The 21,429-nt window shown below is 40.6% G+C and overlaps 1 protein-coding gene and 1 long non-coding RNA gene across 2 annotated transcripts; one reads left to right on the top strand and one right to left on the bottom strand.

Annotated features, from left to right (window-relative positions):
- Positions 1-2,959: 2,959 nt before the first annotated feature.
- Positions 2,960-19,602, bottom strand: LOC110196243 (C-type lectin domain family 4 member G-like). Its single transcript, XM_020969417.2, has 11 exons — positions 19,438-19,602; positions 19,157-19,280; positions 18,196-18,306; positions 17,784-17,834; positions 16,197-16,280; positions 15,448-15,510; positions 14,931-15,020; positions 14,741-14,742; positions 10,284-10,433; positions 4,582-4,682; positions 2,960-3,313 (listed from the first exon to the last, which is right to left on the bottom strand). Exons 1-11 carry the CDS (start codon positions 19,504-19,506, stop codon positions 3,175-3,177), a joined length of 984 nt encoding a protein of 327 aa, XP_020825076.1. The 5' UTR covers positions 19,507-19,602; the 3' UTR covers positions 2,960-3,174.
- LOC144457093 (uncharacterized) lies at positions 19,392-20,680 on the top strand. Its single transcript, XR_013486427.1, has 2 exons — positions 19,392-19,468; positions 19,848-20,680. It is a non-coding gene; the product is annotated as an uncharacterized LOC144457093 (long non-coding RNA).
- Positions 20,681-21,429: the final 749 nt, after the last annotated feature.

The raw sequence follows: 21,429 nt of genomic DNA, 5'->3' as shown, positions 1-21,429 counted from the left end.
CCCTGCCCAAACATTTCTCCCCAGCTGACCAACCAAGGCAAGTGACTCAAGATTCACATTAGAGCAAATACTTTGGATGACATTATTATTTTTAGAGGGCCTGTGGATAAATTATATATGGGCTTCTTTCCTATAGGTAATCTAGGGGCAGAAGGCATCAAAGCTAGCAATTGGGAATGTTGTTGTTGTTCAGTTGTTTCAGTCATGTCCAACTCTCTGTGACCCCATTTGAGGTTTTCTTGGTGAAGATACTGGTGTGGTTTGCCATTTCCTTCTGCTCCTCATTTTATGGATGAGGAAACTGAGGCAAACAGTTAAGTGGCTTGCTCAGGGCCACTTAGCTAGTAAGTGTCTGAGGCCAGATTTGAACTCAAGGAGATGAGCCTTCCTGACTCCAGGCCCAGCACTCTATCCGCTGTGCTACCTAGTTACTGAGCTAGGAACATATTAACACACATTAGATTCTGTGGAAACACTGGTTGGACTGGACATAGCCATGGTAGAAAAACAAGAACATTAGATTTGGAATTGTAGGGCCTATTTACTTGTGTAATCTTGGGTGGGTAAGTCACTTACCCTCTAACCTTCATCCTTCTCATTTGTTAAAAAAATAGAGGAGATTGACTAAATGTGCTCAGCTTTCTCTTCTAGTTCTAATTCCTATGCTCTATGATCTTTGAGGATCCTTCCAATTATGATATCATGTGATGGTAATGAGTAAACCTCCACACCCCCCATCTATTATGAACTCCTTCCCACTATGCAGCCATTTTACATATGAGAGAAATGAGACTCAGGAAAAAGAGTTGATTCAGAAGTATCAAAGGGTCTCTGGGGAAGGTGAGTACCCAGTGGAAAGTAAAGAGGAAGTGTCTTCACTGTTTATAGGATTGGATTTGAGTCCTTTTTTGCAAAGACAAAATCCTGTCCTACATTTGATGCACTGCTAGCTTGAGTACTTGAATGGGGGCAGAGAGTCCTTTTCTTTTTGTGTGTGGAGACTTAAAGTAAATTTTGATGCTCCCAAGGGAAACCTTGGGGAAGAAGCATTAACCAAAGAGTGATTGCTGTGAAGTTTTTATGATTGAATCTGGTTCAAGTGAGTCCTGAACTCTGTCAATGGATCATTACTTACATCAGTTTTTTCCTTTTCCTTCTTTTTCTGCATCTTTTTTACTACCTTAGCTTCTTCCTCCAATGAAGCCATCCTTTATAACAAATGTAGTTTAACAAAATAAAACTACCCATTGGCCGTGTCTGAAAATGTATGTCTCATTAGTTACCTCTAGTCTATCACCTTTCTGTCAAGACATTCCCCACCTCTTCATCATCTGTCTTCTGATGTGATGATTGGTTATTTCATTGAGCAGAGTTCTGAAATCTGACATTCTGTGTTCTAAGGTCTCTCCCAGCTCTGATGTTCTATGAATTTGTGACCAGCTGGATATAAACATGTCAAACTCAACATGTCAAAAGCAGAACTCATAATTTTTCCTTTCAACCCACCTCTCTCCTAAATGTCCTTGTTTCTGTCAAAGACAATGCCATTATTCCAGCCTCCAGGGTTCATACACTCACTAGGATTTTTGATTTCTTATTCTCCCTCATCCCACATATCCAATCAGTTGCTTAATCTTCCCATCACTCTCTCTGTATCATCTTTTGAAATGAGTCCTTCTCTCTATTTGCTCAACCACCACCTATGTTCAGGATCTTAACTGCTCATTTAGACTATTGAAATGGCCCTCTAACTGATCTTCCATCCTCCACACAGTTGCTACAGTGACTTTACAAATACACATATGACTATGTCTCTTCCCTCCTCAAATACCACCTCCTCCCTTTTGCTTCTAGAACAAAATATTAGTTTCTCTATTTGGCCTCTAAAGTCCTTCACAAACAGATTTCAATCAATCTTTCAGGTCTCATATGTCCTCCTCTTCATTCATTCTGCAGTCCAGCCAAACTGTTCCTCTCTTTGTTCCTTACATATGGCCCCACACCTCCTGTTTCTATTACACTGGCCATTCTATTACACACATGTTGGGAATTCACTCATTTCTCACCTCTGGCTCACAAAACACTTCACTTCCTTCAAAAGTCATCACAAGTACCATCTCTTACATGAAATTTTTCTTGTTCCTCTTCTTTCCCCTCCAATATAAAAAAAAGAGAGAGATGACTCTGGAGTCAGAGGACCTATTTTCAAATGGGGCCTTCGATGCTTACTTTGTGACTTTGCACAAGTCCCTTAACTTCTCTGGGCCTCAGTTTTCCCATTGGAAAATGAGGGAGTTGGTCTCAATGAGTTCTGAGGTCCCTTCTAGCTCTTGATCAGGGCATTATGATTCCTGGCTACTTTGTATTTTTTCTGTCTATACTTCTCATTTTTTTTTTTGGTTAGGCAATGGGGTTAAGTGACTTGCCCAGGGTCACACAGCTAGTAAGTGTTATTATGTGTCTGAGGCCGCATTTGAACTCAGGTCCTCCTGAATCCAGGGCTGGTGCTCTATCCACTGCGCCACTTAGCTGCCCCTATACTTCTCTATGTATGTGTTGCCCACACTATTCTCAGTGAATGTAAGCTCCTTGAGAGCAAAAATTGCTTTAATTTTTGTCTTTGTATCCCCAAGACCTAACACAATGTTTGGCACATAGTAGGGACTTAATGAATGCTTGTTGACTTGTTGATTGATTGTATCTCTCCACTGCTAAATTAATAGCTTGACCTGAGGGAATAAAGGGGAGGACTACAGTGAAGGTAGGAATTGGGGGGCTGCTTCTGAGTTTCCTTGGGGCTGGGCCAACATTGGAAAACCCTGAGCCAGTAAGAGGTCCAGCTGGGCTTGCTTAGGAAAAGAAAAAGGAATCAGCCACCAGAAGGAGATGTTTTCTCTTCTGCAGACATTCCTCCAGCTCGGCAGAATGTAAGGGTCACTCAGTATAGTAGGGGCAAATCTTCTGACGAAGAACAAAAATACTTTATTGGTCTCCCATATAAACTTATTAACCCCATAACCCTGCTTAAGTTGTAGGGATCCATGGTCCAGATAGTACAAGGGCCTACTGTATTCAGGGCCCATACCTGGGCACCAGATGTTCCATGAAAACTGGATTGTGGACAGAGGGAGCTCAGCCAGTGAGCCACCTCCCGGCCTCTTCCACTGTTGAAGCTCAGCAGATCTGCCTCTTCTCGCAGATCCAGTTGTCAGAAGATACCTCACATGCACAGTCATTCCATTTGCCATGATGCAACATCATGACACAGTTTTCCTGCCCTTGGCTGTCATTGGGTTCCCCAAGGTTCCAGTTGCTGTGGGGATATAAGCACACACACACACACACACACACACACACACACACACACACACACACACACACACACATACACACAGAGGCCATAGTCAGTCCTAAGGCAATGGCTCCAAGTTAGATTGCCATCACTCAAAATGTAATTCTAGACGTCAACTTCATTGGTGGATCTAGATGCATCTAGACTCAACTCAACTCTAGGCTGGCCCAGCAGATCGAGGTTCTTATCTCTAAGCTGCTTAGGAATTCCAGGGAGAAAGGCTGCCTCTTCTAGTAAGTCTTCTTTAGCCATTCCAGCCCTTAGTCATCTCCCCCTCTTAGGCTTCAATTGTACTTGTTATTTATACCTTTTATGGGGCAATTAATAATTATTTACTCATAAGTTGGAAGGAACTTCAGAGGGCATCTAGTCCAGCTACACTAGAATAGGAATCCCCTCAATAACATGTCCAACTAATTTTTTTTTCTTTCAAGTCTTTTGGTGAGGACTTAAAAATCACTACTTCCCAAAGCAGCTCATTTTACTTTGGGACATCTCAAATTGTTAGAAAGTTGCTGTTGTTTTGTTTAATTTTTTTCACATTGCAACAAGTGCACATTTCTCCTTACAAAATTTTTTTCCATTGGTCTTAATTATGTCCTCTGAAGTCAATCAGAACAAGCTTTATCCCTCTTCCACAGGACAGTGCATCATACAGCTTGGAGACAGCTCTCGTGTCCTGGCCTGCCTGAGTCTTCTTCTGTTTGGAGACGTCTCTAGTTCCTTCAACTAATCCTTCTATAAGGTCTCAAGGCATCTCTCTGGAGGGACTCCAGGTTCTGAGCTTTCTTTCAAAAGACCATGCTCAAAACCAACCACAATAGTCCAGATGTAGTCTGATCATGGCAGAATACATCTTCTGAAACTGTACTCTGTGTCTCCCAATACAATGGGAGATCCTGTTAGCTTTCATCTTATTACCACTGAACATTTGCATTGTATTGAAATGGTATCTAACTTCATATATATGCATACATACTTACATATATACATATGCACACATTATGTAAACTAGACTTTTCCCTGAAAACATGAACCATGCCTTACTCATCTCCATATCCTTTTCTGCACCCAGTGTAGGGTCCCACATCTAGTGAGGGCTCAGTAAATATCAATTGAATGAATGAGTGAACTGGGGAGTCCTTACAGACCTGAGGCCCCATTCCTAGCCAAACCCTTTTAAGGATGGGTCAGGGGCTCACATGCCTCTATCTTCGATTGAGACTCACGTGTAGCCAAGCTCTGTGTCATCAATCCATTTATGTACCCTTTCTTGGACCTTTCTGAGGCCAATCCAGTATCCAAGAATCTCAGTAGGGGTCAGGAAGTTCTGGATAGGAAGAGAAAGATGAGATTCATTCAGTTGATGTTAAACTAATGGCAACTAGCATCTAATGCCTAGCCTGGCACAATGCATGGAGACAAGAGGAAAAGCTGTTTTTGATATTAAGGATCTGTAAATGGTGAGGAAGGCCTCACAGAAGACAGAACTATTAACATAAGGCAGCAGATGAGAGATGGAACCCTGTATTCTTGAAAGAATCAATCACCTAAGTTTCAGTCCAAATCTAATCATTCAGGAAGTTGTGTGAGACATGTAGGGCTCTTAATCCTCCCTGGGCCTCAGTTCCTTCTTCTATATGATAGTGATATTGTGCACAGTATGCTCACAAATAAGAGTCAGATGAGAGTGAATGAAAAGATTTTTTCAGCCAACAGCTTTTAAAGAAATATGAGGGCTGTATATGTAGAGCCTATATCACATTGCATGCCATCTTGGGATGGGGGCAGTGAAGGGAGGGGGAGAAAATTTGGAACTCAAAATTTTATGGAAGTGAATGTTGAAAACTAAAAATAAATGAATTTTTAAAAAAAGAAATATGAAGGCTAATTAAAATTTGTTAGTGCATGTTACATTATTATAAGTGTACCAGGGACAATAAAGTCTCTCCATCTCTATTAATATAGTTGAATAACCTGACCCAGTTGGCTTAAAGAAATATGGAAGATGGAAAGATGAAAGAGCCATAGAGTGAGTGTTTGTGTGGAGAGAGAACGAAAGGAAGGGGAGAGAGAGGGAAAGAGAGAGACAGAGACAAGGAGGGACAGGGAGAAAGGAAGAGAGGAAGGGAGAGAAAGAGAGGTAGAAAGAGAAAGGGAGGGAGAGGATGGAAAGAGAGGGGGAGGAAGGAAGGAGAAAGAGAGGGAAAGAAAAAGAGGGAGGGGGAGAAGGGGCACACATAGAGAGGCACAGAAGCATAGAAAGAGGGGAGAAGGGGCACACATAGAGAGGCACAGAAGCATAGAAAGAAGGAAGGAAGGAAGAGAAGGAAGAAAGGAGGAAGAAAGAAAGAAAGAAAGAAAGAAAGAAAGAAAGAAAGAAAGAAAGAAAGAAAGAAAGAAAGAAAGAAAGAAAGAAAGAAAAAGCGAGCACTCACAAGGGTTTGTCTTTGATTTCTATCATTCACTTGGTGGGGATGGAGAATAGAGAGGAGCAGGACATTGTTCAGGCATTTGGAAGAGAGGAGGTAAGTGGCAGGTGACTCATCAAAAGCCACCATGAAACTGAAAATAGAGACATATTTGAGTAATACCAGAAGGCAGCATTCTCATAGCCCCCTTAGGGATTTCTGTGAGAGCCTATGGGAAATGGATATTCAAGTTCTTTAAAAACAACAACAACAAGGACAAACCAAAAACAAACAGAAAGGAACAAAGGTGCCCTGGCTGAGGGGTATTCTTATGAATTGTAAACATGCAGCTGATGCAGAGACTCCATATAGACCAGTGATCAAAAATGTGATCTTTAGGAGGCAGAGGTACAGAGACCAATGATGAGGACCTTTGAGGAGCTGCCATGACATCATAGCTACAAGAGAGGGAAAGTGTTGATGAACATCCTTCAGCTATGCTTGGCTAAAGCTGTTAGGGAAAAAGCCATTGGGCTGTGGAGGAAAGCACTGAGAGGGAGGGGCAAACCTTTCTTCCCTAGCTTGCTATAGCTGTTCCAGGCCAGGACTGTAAGTCTCAGAGATTAGGTAGATCTCTTGCTTAGGGCTTGCCACTGTGAGGTTCTTGTCCCTAGGGTCTTAGATATGGTTCTTTTCTATATCCATTAATTTAGAAGTAAAAATGATTCATATTTTGAACTTTGTGTCACTGAGTATTCGTGAAGGGAGCTGATGGCTGCCTTTGTGGGGTTGGGGCTGGTGTCAGACACTGGCATTCCCAAATTCCACTTAGCTGGGATCAATAAGTAAGAGAGGGAGATGAGAAGTCCCCAAAATGTACTTAGGTCCTTTGTGTGAGGAGGAAGCCTTTGACAAGAGAGCTATATGTAAATAAGAGAGACTAATTGCAAGAAGACGGATAGGTCCTTGTGAACTGTGGTAGTCAGAGAACGGATCACTATCTTATCCAATAGTTTCTCTACCTTTTCCTACCCCTTAAATCTAAATATAACACTGACTACCTTGATCCACTCCACTTCCCTGAGGACCAGGTATATTATATTCCACCACTCCCCCACAAGCTTTTCCAGTACCCTTGCGGGGGGTGTGGGGTGTGGTCACATAAATTCTAGCTTCTAGTTTCTCCCTTTTCCAATGAATTATTCAAATATCTGCCAAGGAAATCTTAGGAAACAAAAAATGATCACTTTTTTTCATGTAATATAATAGTTTACCTAGAAGATTCTTAAGGAATCACCAAATTAATTGAAACAATTAATTACTTCAACAAAGTATTAGAATATTAAATAAACCTACACAAATCCTAAGTCTTACTGTTTGTTGCCAACAAAATTTAAGTGGAAGAGATAGAAAAGAAATTCCATTAAAAATCTCTACAGATTCTATGAAATATCTGAGAGTCTACATAGTAAGACACACAAGTAGGAATTATATGAATACAAGTATAAAACACTCCTTACATATAGACAGCCCTCAGAAACTAGAGACAGATCAATTGCTCAAAGCTGAGTCATGCTAATATATATAAAAAGGACAAGTTTACCTAAATTAATTTGCTTACTCAGTGTCATACCAATCAAACTGCTGAAGGGTGACTTTATAGAACTAGAAAAATAACAATGAATAATAATCCATTTGGAAGAATAAAAGTTCAAGAATCTAAGGAAAATAATGAAAAAAGTGAGACGGAGGGAGACCCAACAGTAACAGGTCTCAAAGTAGAGTAGAAAATAGTAATTATCAACACTATTTAGTACAGGTTAAAAAAATAGAAAAGTTGATCAGTCAGGCAGATAAGAATCATAGGATCCAATAGCAAATGAACATAATAGCATAGTATTCAATAAAGCTAAAGATTCCAACTATTAGGGTAAGGCCTCTCTAGTCAACAAAAACTGTGCAAAAACTTGAAAGCAATCTGTAAACGAAATGAAGTTCAGACCAACATGTCATACCATATGCCACTATAAATAGGTAATATCATAAACAAATTGAAGGAAAAGGGAAGTAATATATTTCACAACTATGGATAAGAGAAGAGCTGTTGTCCAAACAAAAGATAGAAAGAATCAAAGGGAAAAAATGGACAGTTTTGATCCATGAAATTGAAAACCTTTTGCATAAATAATATTAATGAAACCAAAATGAGAAGAAAAACAGTTAACTAGGGAGGAACTATGTAGCAAATTTCTCTAAAAAAAAAATCTGATGTCAATCCATCCATAGCATTTATTAAGAATTATATTCAAGATGCTTAGGGAACTAATTCCAATGTATGAGAACAAGAATTTTTCCCCAGCAGACAAATGATCAAGGGATGTGAATAGGAAGTTCTCAAAAGAAGAAATGTTCTGAGTCACCAACAATGAGAGAAATACAATTTAAGACCCTATGGCCCTACCACACACCCGTTTGATTGATAAAGGTGACAAAAAAAGGAAAATGACAATTGTTGGAGGCAATATGGTAGGGAAGACACACTAATGCATTGTTGGTGGAGCTGTGAATTGACATATTTTGGAAAGCAATTTGATATACTAAATGGTGTATGTCCTTTTACTGAGTGATTCCACTACTTTAGGATACTTAGTAAACATCATAAAGAGAGAAAAAAAGAGGAAAAGTATGCAGTTGTACAAAAACAACCATAGTGGCACTTCTGTTATTGCTGTTGCTTGTGTAGCAAAGAACCAGAAACTAAGAAGGTGCCCACCAATTGGAAAATGGTTGAATAAATAACATGAGTGTACTGGACCATTACTGAGCTATAAGAAATGATGAAAGAGATAGATTCAGTGAGACTTGGGAAAAACTGAATGAATTGATGCAGATTGAAGTGAGCAGAACCAGGACAACAATGTAAACAATGACTCCAACATTATAAAGAAAAAAACAACTTTGAAAGACTTAAGAACTCTGATCAATATAATGACCAACCATATCTCCACAGGGCCTATAATGAAGCATGTTACCAGCTTCCTAAAAGAGAGGTGAGGGACTAGAGGTGCAGAGTGAGTTATATATTTTGGACATAGCCAATGTATGGACTTGTATTGCCTGAGTATGCTAACTTGTTACAAGAGAGGATTTGTGTATCCTCCTTCCCCCAGAATGCAGGGGGACAATAATCAAAGAGTTGAAATAAGAGGAGGATGGAGATAGCGATACAAAAAGAAAGAAAGGAAAGAAAGAAGGAAAGATAGAAAAAAGGGAAGAAAGCAAATGAAGAATGTTAATAAAGAATTTTTAAAATGTACAGAGGAGGACAAAAGGAGGTTCAGGGAAGCACCAACAAGTAGAACAGCTTTGGAACTACCATGCACAATCAATATTTACTTAATATAGTTAGGTGTATGTGATGAAACTTTGTAATTTCATATATGATCCTCTTTTTCTATTCTTTCTATATGGAAATGTTCATGTTTGTTGGTGTTTTATCAATTTCAGAATCACAAAAAGTTAAATTTTTAAAAGATGAATTTTCCTCTTGTTACATGTGTGACCTTGCTTCTCACCTGTTGAAAAACCTATTACTTCTAAGATAAAATGCAAAGTCCTTAGCCTGGCCATGCAAGGCCCTTGACAATCTGGCTCTAACCTATCTTTCCAGTCTTATTTCACATTATTTCCCTTTGGTGCTCCAACCAAACCAAACAATTAGTAGTCCTCCATTTTATTTTGCCCTCCTCTACCATTGTGCACTTACATGGACCCTCCTCCTATTCACTTGTTAAACTCCTTTCCTTCCTTCAGGCCCATTTCCCAAGTTACCTAATTCAAGAAATCTTCCTGGAGCCCCTGAAACCTTCCTTCCCAGCAGAAAGTGAGCACCCTTTTATCATCTTCTCATGTCATTTTGCCTGGGGTTCCCCTCTGAAGTGATTGAACTCTCCCTTATAAAGAGCTATTTGTATATGTCAGGATCCCTGTATATTTCAATGTGTGCTCCTTAAAGGCCGGGATTGAATAGTTTAGAAAAAAATTTTTTTTAGCATTCTCTGCTGACAATTATAATTACAAAGCCCATTTCTCTAGCATTTAAAGTTTACAAAGCACTTTCTTCACAATAACTCTAGGAAAAAGGCAGTGCACCCAATTTGCAAATTGAGAAACTGAGGTTGAGATAAGTTAAGTCATTTGCTAGAGTTATACAGCTAGTATGTTGCAGAGCAAAGATTCAAACTCATATCTTTTTGCTCTAAGACCCACAACGTGCTTTGTACTATACCACCTATTTGGTGTCTACTTTGGCTTCTATTTTGCCTCAATAACAAAGTCCCTTCAAAGTAATTAGTGCTTAATCAATATTTGCAGAATTGAATTGAGGTGGAACATTAAGGAAAGGAAGGGCTTGGAACAGTTTTGGATGGTTGGAGTGGTTGAGGACAGTGGCCTCAGGGAGTGAGTGATGAGTATATCCAGTGAACAGGAAGCCAAGCCCCTCCCTTCTTTGACCTTACCTGCTCATCTTGGTTATTGATAATCACCAGGTGAGCTTGCTTCTGGACACAGTCATCCCTAGCTTGGGACCAAGTGAGCTTGTCCTCAGAGAAGAAGTAACAGGAACCTTGGAAGTTTCTCCAGGTACTAGGGCAGGGTTGGCAGGAATCCTGGTGAGGGGAGAGGGGAAGGAGGGAAAATTGACATCAGTTTTGAGCTCTTCATAGAAGGAGACAGCCTCCCAGTCTCTTACTCTCACTTCACTTGTGAACAAGGGATCAGTCGGCCAGTCAGTAAGCATTCATTAAATAACTACTATGTCAGTAGGCAATAAACATTTATTAAATACTTACTATATGCCAGGAACTGTGCTAAGGGGTGGGGATACAAAGAATGGCAAAACACAGCTCACTTGCCCTTGATGAACCACATTCTAACAGGATTAGAAACAGAGCAACAAAAGCCAAGGCTGGGATGGGTTGCTGAATTGAGGGCAGGGGGATCTGGGTTATAGGATGATAGGATAATAAAATCCTTCAACTTTCAGGCTAACGAGGAACCTCAAAGACCATTTCATCCAGTTTCTAAAGTGGTGCAGGATTCCCTTTTATGGCATCCCTAAGAAGAAATCATTGTTTGAAGACTTCTAGTGATGAGTCAGTCAATGGGCATTTATTAAATGCCTGCTGTGTGCCACACACAGTACTGAGCACTGGAAATATAAAGAGAGGCAAAAGCTAGTCCTTCCTCTAAAGGAGCTCACAGTCTAATGGGGAGACAATAGTGAACACTTATGTACAAGCACAAAGTATACAGGACGAATCAGAGATAACCAGTAGACACTGGCATTAAGGAGTACCAAGAAAGGCTTCATGTAGACCGTGGGGTTTTAGCTAGGACTTGAAGAAAGCTAGGGAAGACAGAAGGAGGCAGAGAGGAGGAAGGAGAATATTCAGGCAGGGGGAACAGTCCCTGAAAATACCCAGTGTCTGGAGATAGAAGTTCTTTAATTCCCAAAGCAGCCTTTTCCTTTGGTGGATAGCTCTAATAGCTATAGTTGACATGCATATTTTGCTTAAAAAGTGTTTCCCTCCTAAAGATCTCATGAATAAGTATGTAAGCAGAATTAGCATGCCCATTTTTTAGATGAGGAAACAAGCTCAGATAGCTTGAATGACTTGCCTATAGTCACAGAGCTGGTAAACAGAGAATTGAGATTCAAAATCAGGTCTCTCTGGATTCCAGGTCAGTGTTCTTTCCATTAAACTACAGTTCTGCTTGTTGCTTTAATTGTTAGGAAAATTTTTCTGAACATAATAGGGGTTTGAGAAGTAACAGGCATCCTGGGATTTTTATGTTCATAGGTACAAGCATTCCCTTGTAGCCTTGGGAATTATTTGAACTCCTGATCTTTGAGCCAGAAAAGTGGTGGGGTTGGAAATGAGAAATGGAAAAAAGGGAGAAATGCAGCAGAGAAGGGAGAGATTGAGGTGAGATATTGGACCACAGAAAGCCCCTCAGAACACATCACTTGTACTGCAGTTATTAATTGTAACCACCTTGTCAAGAACTGAGGGAAGTTCTAGGAAAGGTCTTTCCCTAATTTCTCTTCTCTGTTCTTGTCCAGTATCAGACATTGTAATATACTCTATCTGCTTTTTTTACTTAAATGTTATCCTGTTCTTGCCTTAAATACAGAAAGGTCAGAAATTAGTTGGAGACACACAAAATTTTAAATTAGGACAGAGAGCCAGACCAATGGGTTAGAATTTTCCTAGCTGGGAGCTTTAAGCAATTGTGATTGTACTACAACTTTTTATCTGATGTAAATGCTATATTACTGCAAAGAAAAGGACTGCTCAGGCCTGAAGGCCATTGTATTGACTCTAGGATGAAAAGTAAGCTAATTGTTACAATATGCTATAGATAATTAAATCTCCAGAAAGAAATTAAATCTCCTTCTACCGCGGAGGAGATGCTAGCCAAAGATCACATTCTAAAATAGTGGTGTCAAACTCAGATAGAAATGGGGGCCCCTAAACCACTTAAGATCCCTGTGGGTCACATATTGACTTAAATTGTGTTTCCACTATGTTCTATTGTTTTTTTATGTATTTTGTTTAATATTTCCCAATTATATTTTAGTCTGGTTTGGTTGATACTTGGAGTATTTTGTCCCTTGCAATATGTGTTTAAAACTTCTGCCCTAAACTATCCTATCAGGGAAAAGGTAGACAAGGCCTAAGGAGTATTCAACCCCACCTCTACCCAGAAGAGAGAGGGAGCAGAAATAATCAAGTACTAGCTGACCAGCTCTGTACTCCACAGAATCATCTAATGGTGTTACACTTACATTGTGTCAAAATCTACTTTACTGTTACTTTCACCTAATATTTCTACTTCTGTCCTTGGGGCCAAGCAGAGCAATTTGAACCCCTCTTCCATATGACTGTTCTTCAAATCCTTGGCAGCTTTCATGCTCACCCTTCTTTCAAATCTTCTCTATTCCAGACCAAACATGATCAGTTCTTTTAACCAATTGTATAGCTTGATTGCTAATCATCTTTTGTGGAAGTTCTTCACTTTGTCAATGTCCTTCTTTTAATATGGCATTCACAACTAGACACAATATTCCAGATGTGGTCTGAAAAATGGCTTTCAAACTTCTTTTTGGGGAACTTCCACTGTCATTCCATAGGGAATGGGTTAGGTCAATCTGGTGAGCAGAGTACAGAAAGACTATGTAGAGCAATAAAAAGAACAATGGATTTGGAGCCAGGGGACCTGGTTTTGAATCCTGGCTGTGCCAGTTACTACTTGAGCAAGTCATATGACTTTTTTGGGCTCCAATTTCCTTACCTGTAAAATAAGACTGGATGACGTCAAAGGCTGCTTCTAACTCAACATTTATGACCCTATGGCTAACCCCAAAGTTTCTGGGGTCCAGGACAAAGGTCACCATTCACTTCACCTCTCATGGATTATACATTATTCTGCCATTAAGGGAGTCTGACCCTAAATTAGTTGTAAGACAAGTCAAAGTGACGTGTGGCAATATTTAGTCTGCAGAAGACTTAGGGGACACAAGATGGCTGCCTTCAAATTTTTTTTTAAAGTATCATAAGGAAAAGGGATTTAACTTATTCTGCTCATTCCCAGAAGGCAAAACTAAGAACAATGAGGAGAGAGAAGTTGAAAAGAAACAGATTTAGGTTCCATATCAGTGAAAATTTGATAACAATGAGAACTATCCTAAAGCATTAAGAAATAATGAGTTCCCTATCAAGACGTCTTTAATGGAGGTTAATGGCCACTTAATTGATAATATTTCGGAGACTTCTGTTCATCTGTAGATTTTACTTGATGCACTTTGAATGAGAAATTAAGAAAAAAGATGATTTCAGAAAGACATGGGAAAATTCATACGAACTGATGCATAGTGAAGTGAGCAGAACCAGAGAAACAATTTATACTATAACATCAATGTTATAAAAAGTTTAGAAAGACTTCAGAACTCTGATCAACTAAATGATAAACCATGATTTCAGAATCATGACTCTTTATCATTGATAAAGAATACTACCTTGTCTCATGACAGAGAAATAATGGACTAATATGCAGAATAAGAAACACCTTTTTGGTAACCAATATGGGAATACACTTTCCTTCACTATGCTTGTGTTATACAGTGGTTTTGAATGTCTTTTTTTTTCCTTATTGAACAGGGGTGGGGGCATAAGAAGTAGAAAAAAATGAATGTTTGATAATTTAATAAATTTAAAATTATAAAAAGCACATGGTGAAACAAGCAGTCAGGAAAATAATATTCACAATGACTAAAGCAATGTAAATAAAAAGAAAAACAATCATAAGTCGATTGAAAATAAATTGCCAAAGCACAAAGAACAAACAAAAGGCCAAAAAAGAGGGGTGATAAGACACTTCCTCCTGCACCTTTGGAGAGATGGGAGGTCCATGGGTATGGAATATTGCATATGTTTTCAGACTTTTTCATGTATTAATCAGCTTTGCAGATTTTTTTCTCTTCTTATTTTTCTTTTCTTTTCTAAAAAATATTATTTGTTTTGTGGGATGGCTCTCTGAGATGGAGAAGGGGGAGAGGGAAAGAAAGAGGAAAAATTTTAGTGATAAAAAAAAGAAAAATCAATAAAATTTACTCTGAAAAAAAAAGAGGTCCTTTCCAATTCCAAAATTCTGTGTCAATGTGTTGAGTACATCAAGTTACAGTCTTCTGAAGAGCCCACTCCACAGGTACTTTGCAGATTGTGTCATTCCACGAACGAAGGGATATGAACAGTCTGGTACACTGGAACTGGGAGGGACCCCAGAAGACACCTGGTACAATCATTACCTGAAGTCTGTCTAAAATATATTCTCTAAATGGTCATTCAGTCACCACTTGAAGATTTTCAGACTCAGTCTTTGAAAAGGGACCTCAGAGGACATGTGATATAACCCCTAACTGAGCATAACTTCCTCATATATCAAAGTCCAAAGTGACATCTAGTCTCCATTTGAAAACCTCCAGAATCAATACATGGGAAGGGATAAGGGTCCATCAATCACCTCTCATGTCTCCTGCCACCCTAGTCCATAAGAGGACCTGTCTTAACTTCCTAAGGCCATACTCCCCAGTTCCATCTCACCATTTCCATTCCTCACAGCCTCCAGTCCATGAAACATCTCACTCCGAATGTTCTTTCGGTCTTCTCTTGCCTCAGCTAGTTCCTGGGACACTATAAATGCACATGGATTGTGATCAGCACAGGATGTGGGGTTAATACTAGTACATGGGAAGTGGAGGGACAGAGGTAAGATTATGAACCCAGAATGAGATAGACCAGAATTAGATAGTCATTTGAGGAAGGTAGCTTAGGATTGTTCCATGGAGAGGGGTCAGAGTCCTTCTAGGGATCAAGGTCAGGGCTAGTCCACTGGGAGGGATTGACATCTATCCAAAGGAAATGATTAAAATCAATGTGAGGGAAAAGGTCAGAAAGAGCCCATTAAGAAGGATAAGAGTCAGGCCAACAGGAGTAGGAGTCTGGGACAACCTATGGGGAAAGGTTAGGTCCAGGTGGGGAATGAGAGAGTGGGAGGAGAGGGAATTGCGGGTGTAACAAGGTTGGAGGGTGTACATTAGGTCTTGAGGTCTGAACATACAGTTGGTACTCAGGCTGGCTTGACTCTCTTGCAGGTTCCTCAATTCCTTAGCCATTGTTTCAGCTGGAGAAAGACAAAAATGCCCCATCCCCACCTCTTGTGAGCACCTTTTTTGGAGCCACAAATAAAGATTGTCAGAGTTGAAAAAGACATCAGAGGTCCTTTAGACCAAACAGGAGCAACTATAAAAGGAATTCCCTCTACAATACCCCAACAAGTAGCTGTCTAGACTTGAAGACCTCCAGTAACAGAAAACTCACTATACCCTAAAAATAGGCCATTACACTTTTAGACAGTGCTAATTGAACAACTCCTTATCCCCGATTTCTCTCTCCCCCTTCGTAGGTAAGTCCACTTTTCTTGTCTTTTTAACTTCAGCCTCAATTTGTCCTAAAGCAGCTCCAGCCCCACCCCTATCTCGACCACAGTCACTCACATGATGCTCAACTATGAAACAAAGCACAGGATCATAAGATCATAGAACTGGAATGTAGTGTTGAAAGAGACCTCAGAGGGCATCTAGTCCAAAGTGCTAATTTTCCAGATGAGGAAACTGAGGCCCAGGGAAATTTAATAATTTGCCTAAGACCACACAAGGAATAAGTATCAGAGTGGAAATTAGAACTCAGGATTTGTCACTCCAAATTCAGTAGCTTTCTGCTGCTCCATGATTGAAGCTCCCACTTTGGAATTCTCAAAGAGGGACCTGCTGAGGAATCCCCATCCCTGTGGCCTTGGTTTTCTCTTACCCTTTGTTTTTAGAGTCTGGTACTTGTTGTCCAAGGTGCTCAAGGATACCTGAAGAACTTCCAGCCTGCCTGAATTCATTGACCCTGGTCACAGAGAAGGAGGATGGAGAGAAGGTAGAGTCAACCCCACCAGAGAATCAAGGGGTCAGTTCAGAGCTTGAGCCCAGGAAGATCTTCCCATCACATAACCATATTCCATGTGTCCACATTGGTGTTTATCCATGTGTCTATCCCCCATCTCATCCTGATCCCATCCTTCATATTGTCCTCACTCTTTTCCCATCCTATTTCACCTTTGAAAAGGGACCTCAGAGGACACAACCTCTAATGGAGCATAAATTCGTTATATAACAAAGCCCAAAGTGACATCTAGTCTCCACTTGAAAACTTCCAGAATTAGTACATGGGAAAGGATGAGGGTGAGCAAATATCAACCATCATCTCATCCCTATCTTTCCTTTTCCTCTTCCTCCTCCTCCTCCTCCTCTTCCTCCTCCACCTTTTCTCCACTTTGTCTCTGCCTCTGTCTGTATCTTACACATACACACACACACACACACACACACATACACACACACACATCCAGTCTCTGGGTCTGCTGGCTCTTCTGAAGGTTCAGAACTGCTCCAAATATCTGTATTTACAAGGGCTTAGGCATCACAATCTCCAAAATGCTACTATCACTTCATTGGGAGTGGCACAGGATGAAAGACCTGCATCCTCTCTGATCAGCAACACAAGCAGTCTGATATCTGTCTCATTTTTGCCCTAGATCCTAATCCCTGGGGGACCCAATCATAATCAATGCCAAAGATTTGCATCCAGATGCAATCCCTCCCTCACATACACCCTGAACATGATTCAAGGGACACAACACTCTTCCTTCCACATACTCACAGTTCCTTGTATGCACAATGAATAATAAACTATATGTGCTGTTCTCTCTCCCTTTGCCAAAACCAGATTAAATTATCTTATGCCAAAGAATGACTAGCTTCTAGAGCACATGTCATAAGATCAGAGAGAAAGAGATGGAAGGGTCCATAGAGACCACTTAGTCCAACCTCCTCCCACTTTTTAAAAAAAAAGATGAAGAACATAGGGCCCAGGGAAATTGATTGGTTTGTCCAGGGTCATATAAGTAGTAGCACATTTAGGATTAGAACGCAGTTCCTCTGATTCTAGAGCCAGAGCTTTTTCCATTGCAATACACTGCCTTAAGTGCTTTTTTATTTCTTTTGCAGTCATTGGATAAGCAGTGATTGTGGAGATCACTACACCTTCTCTGTTTAGCTATCTGCCTTCCCTACCATTCCTACTTCCTATCCTTAATCTTAACACCATTTCAGTCCCCAACCTATTTCCCATCTAATCCCCAAATCAGCTCCATTCCACTACCCATCTCACCACCCCATTCCATCTTCCATCTCTTTTCAATATTACCCCTATCTCATCACTATCCCACACCCTATTCTATTCCCCTTCCCTCTCCCCCTCCATCTTCAACTGTGACCCAAGTGAAAGATTGTGGGCAGAACCCAAGCATATAGCTTCCTGACCCAAAAAACCCCCTGAGGATTCACTCACCATTGACTTGTATTCCCTCCAGGTGCTTCACTTCCTTTGATAAGTCCATGACTTGGAGAAACAATGGACACATTTATCTCTCTCTCTCCCTCCCTCCCTTCCTTCCTCCCTCCCTCCCTCTCTCTCTCCTCTCTCTCTCTCTCTCTCTCTCTCTCTCTCTCTCAATCTCTCTCTCTCCCCCCAATTCCTCTTTTTCGTTCCTTCTTCTCCTGCCCTCCCTCCCTCCTTTTATCTCCTTCCCTTCATCATCAGTTCTCATAATTCTGGTACCCTATCCCAACTTCCTTTAGGCTTTCATTTACTCCCTATCACCCTCCCTGTCTCAGAGCTCCTGGAGTCAGGACCCTGGTAGCCATGCTACTAAAGAGGGTCTGGACTCCTGGATCTCAACAGTCCTTCCCTCTCTCCTTACCCTTGGCCAACAGCATACTAAGAAGAATTATCCACAGAAAAGAGGTCACAGAAAACAGCAGGTAAAGGGGAAGGGCAGGATGGCCCCCAGGAAGCTGCTTTGCCCACCACCCTAGAGAGGACACTGATGTCAGAGAAAGAATAAGAGAGGAAACTTCCCCTTCCACCCCCTCCCACATATATGGGTGGTCTCCTTACAAAGACCAGGGTAAGACTCATTGCATACCTATATAGTCTTTTGGGGACCCTTGAATTTGGGGCCCTGGAAATGAGACTTCAAAAACTTAGGAGGAAAGGATTATAGGAGTATATATATATAAAGCTGGAAGAGATTTTAGAGATAATCTTTAATTTTTGGTCTTGCCCTTTATTTTATAAATCAGAGAGGTGAAGAGACTGTCATCCACATAGTAACTGACAGGTGAACCTAGTTCCTCTGACTCAGAATCCCATGACCTTTACACACCATCATACGCATTTGGAAGAGAAGATAGGTTGGACCAGGTTTGGAGGAAATGAGCAGTTTGGTGGATTGTAAGGAAGGAGGGAAAGTCTGGTGGGAAGTTGGAGAGAAAAAGATATATGGAATAAGGCAAAAGATGAGAAGCATGGAGATATGGAGCTGGGAGAGAATATTGAGGGATCAAGTAAAAATAGAGGAGATTGAGGGAGGTAAGAAAAATGGGGTGGGGAGGTGAGATCAGAGAGAAGAGAGTTAGAGTTACTGGAGATAGGAGAGGGCTTGGGTAAAGCAAGAAGAGAATAAAATGGAGGAAGGACATTACAGAGAGAAAAGAGAGGAGAGGTCCTAGAGAAGACAGGGTAGAGGGCCAGAATCTAGGCTTCAGGATTACCCCTTTGCCCCAGCAACCTTTCCAGAGCTGAGACTCCAACAAAACACCCAACTCGAAGATAGGGTGGGTTTGTTCAGCAAGGGGCCAGGTAGCCAGTCCTTTACTCACCAGCTTCCCAGGGTCGCCATTTGCGCTTGGCATCAACCATCTCAAATTCCTCAGAGGTCTCCCACTGAGTGTATTGGGCAGATTCCATGGATGTGCAGCTTCCTCTTCTCTGGGAAGCCCTTGCCTGAGAGGTTATTTTAGTAAATTCCATCCTTCACTTAAAAGGAAGTGATTTGTTGCTCCACCCACTCCCCCTCCCTCAACTCCCCTTAAATTTTACTTCTTCCTTTCACAGTTTTTTCTTACTTAGCTCTTAAGTCTGGAGAGGACCCTGTCTGTACCTGCATTACAAAGGAGCCCTGGAAGCTGATGGTAGGGATAACTAAACCCTTCAGAATGCACTTAAGCATGTGGGCGTGATAGCTGTCTTCATGACTGAAGGGCTTCCATGTGAAAGACAGATAAGTCTTGTTCAGTTTGGGATAACAGAATTAGTAGTTAGAGTTAGGAGGAAATTACTTCTGTTCAATGGGAGGAAAAATTTACTAACAATTAGAGCTGTCCAAAAGTTCAGTGACCTGCTATCTTGGGAGACAGTAAGCTTGATGTCACTAGAGGTCTGCTAGCGTAGGCTGGATGACCTTTTGATGGGGATATTGTATGAGGGACAATTACAGGTTGGATTAGACAGACTCTAAGTTCCCTTCCTACATAGAGATTCTCTGATTGCTCTTCTTTTTCCTGGCCTCAGGCCCTAGAATTTCAAAAGGCCTGAACGAAGGTCTGGGGTTCATTCACCTATCCTCTTTCATACGTCCAAGGCATCCAGCTCCATTTCCTGCTGCCATCATCAAAGGATACAGAGGCTTCAACAGTCAATCATGAGTGTCCACAGCTCCTCAGCTTTGGCATGTCATTGGTAGAGTTGGAAGGGGGAAGTGGAGTGACTGAAGGAGAGTGCTTTACTCCACCTAAATCTGGTTTTTAACCTTACCTCATCCTCCAATCATTTGGCTACTTTCTGCTTTCTCAATCTGTTATCCTCATCCTACTAATTTGCCCTCTCCTCCCATTTAGTTTTTCTCTTTGATCAATCCCTTTCTCATTTTGATCTTCAATTTCTCTTTGTCCACTGACTTCTTCCTTATTGCTTGCAGACATGTCCAGACTTCCTCTTAAAGAAAAGCCTTTGCTGGATTCTGCTACCTTCTCAAGTTATCACCCTATAGTTTTCTTCCATTTCAATGCCAAGCTCTGAGAACAGATATTTACATTTGTTACTTCCAGTTCCTCAATCCCCGCTCACTTCTTTTTTTAAAATTAAATTGTATTTTCTCCAATTAACAGGCATTTCTTTTCTTTTCCCTCTACCATCCCCACAAAGAAAATAAAAACTCTCATAACAAATACGTACAGTCAAGCAAAACAAATTTCTATCTTGGTCATACTGTAGAAGTGTGTCTTATTCTGCATATTTAGTTCATCACCTCCGTCAGAAGGTGAGTAGTATTTGTTATCACTGGTCCTCTGAAATCGTGATTGCTCCTTGCATTGATTAGAGTTCTTAAATTTTTGAAAATTGTCTTTATAATGTTGTTGTTATTGTACAAATTGTTCTGATTCTACTCACTTCACTCTGCATCAATTCAAAGAAGTAAATAATCAATAAAATTATGTAATTGGGGAAAAAGAAAATATTATTTTAAAATAATCAATAAACTTTATTAAGGACCTACTATGTGCCGAGCACTGTGCTAAGCACTAGAGATAGAAATAAGAAAGACAGTCTCTATCCTCAGGGTGCTTACAATCTAGTTGGGGAAGACAGCTGAAAAGTGAGAGAGGTTAAGATAGAGTGGCCAGAGGGTATCCAGAGTGGTGGGTAGAAGGGCGATGATGTGAAGGTTCAAGAGCAGATAATAGGAAATGAAGTTAGTGGGAAAATTTGGAGCCTTGTGTAAAAAGAAGACTTAAGAGGAGTTAATTATTTCACCCTCCAGCCCTTCAATCAGAGGAGAGAGACAACTGAGGGTATTGAGGAAGTGTTGAACATCAAAGCTGAATCAATCTCCATAATAATGAGATTTCAGGTAATGAGCTTATCCAGAGCCACATATTTATGGAGTGTCAACCAAACACAGCAGCTGATAGGAAATAGAAGTCTCAGGTTTCTCTGAAGCCACAGTTAATTTCTTATGATTCAATACTATTTCATCACATTCGTATACCATAACTTTTTTAATCCTTCCTCAATTGATGGAAATTCCCTTTAAATTCCCAGAGCTTTGTTATCACAAAAGGACTGCTAAAAATATTTTTGTACATATGGATCC

The sequence above is a fragment of the Phascolarctos cinereus genome, unplaced genomic scaffold (genome assembly GCF_003287225.1).
Source record: "Phascolarctos cinereus isolate Bilbo 61053 unplaced genomic scaffold, phaCin_HiC Scaffold_4;HRSCAF=312, whole genome shotgun sequence".
Taxonomy (NCBI): domain Eukaryota; kingdom Metazoa; phylum Chordata; class Mammalia; order Diprotodontia; family Phascolarctidae; genus Phascolarctos; species Phascolarctos cinereus.
The sequence above is the reverse complement of the archived record's forward strand: the minus strand, read 5'-3'. Positions and strand labels throughout refer to the sequence as shown.

What these genes read in the sequence shown, in the direction of transcription:
- LOC110196243 (XM_020969417.2), bottom strand. Translation starts at nt 19,506, where the DNA reads ATGCTTAAGTGCATTCTGAAGGGTTTAGTTATCCCTACCATCAGCTTC. An exon ending in TCAATAACCAAGATGAGCAG is followed by an intron (nt 4,683 to 10,283) that starts GTAAGGTCAAAG and finishes CTTCCTATCCAG; the next exon opens with AACTTCCTGACCCCTACTGA. An exon ending in GACACAGAGCTTGGCTACAC is followed by an intron (nt 3,314 to 4,581) that starts GTGAGTCTCAAT and finishes ATATCCCCACAG; the next exon opens with CAACTGGAACCTTGGGGAAC.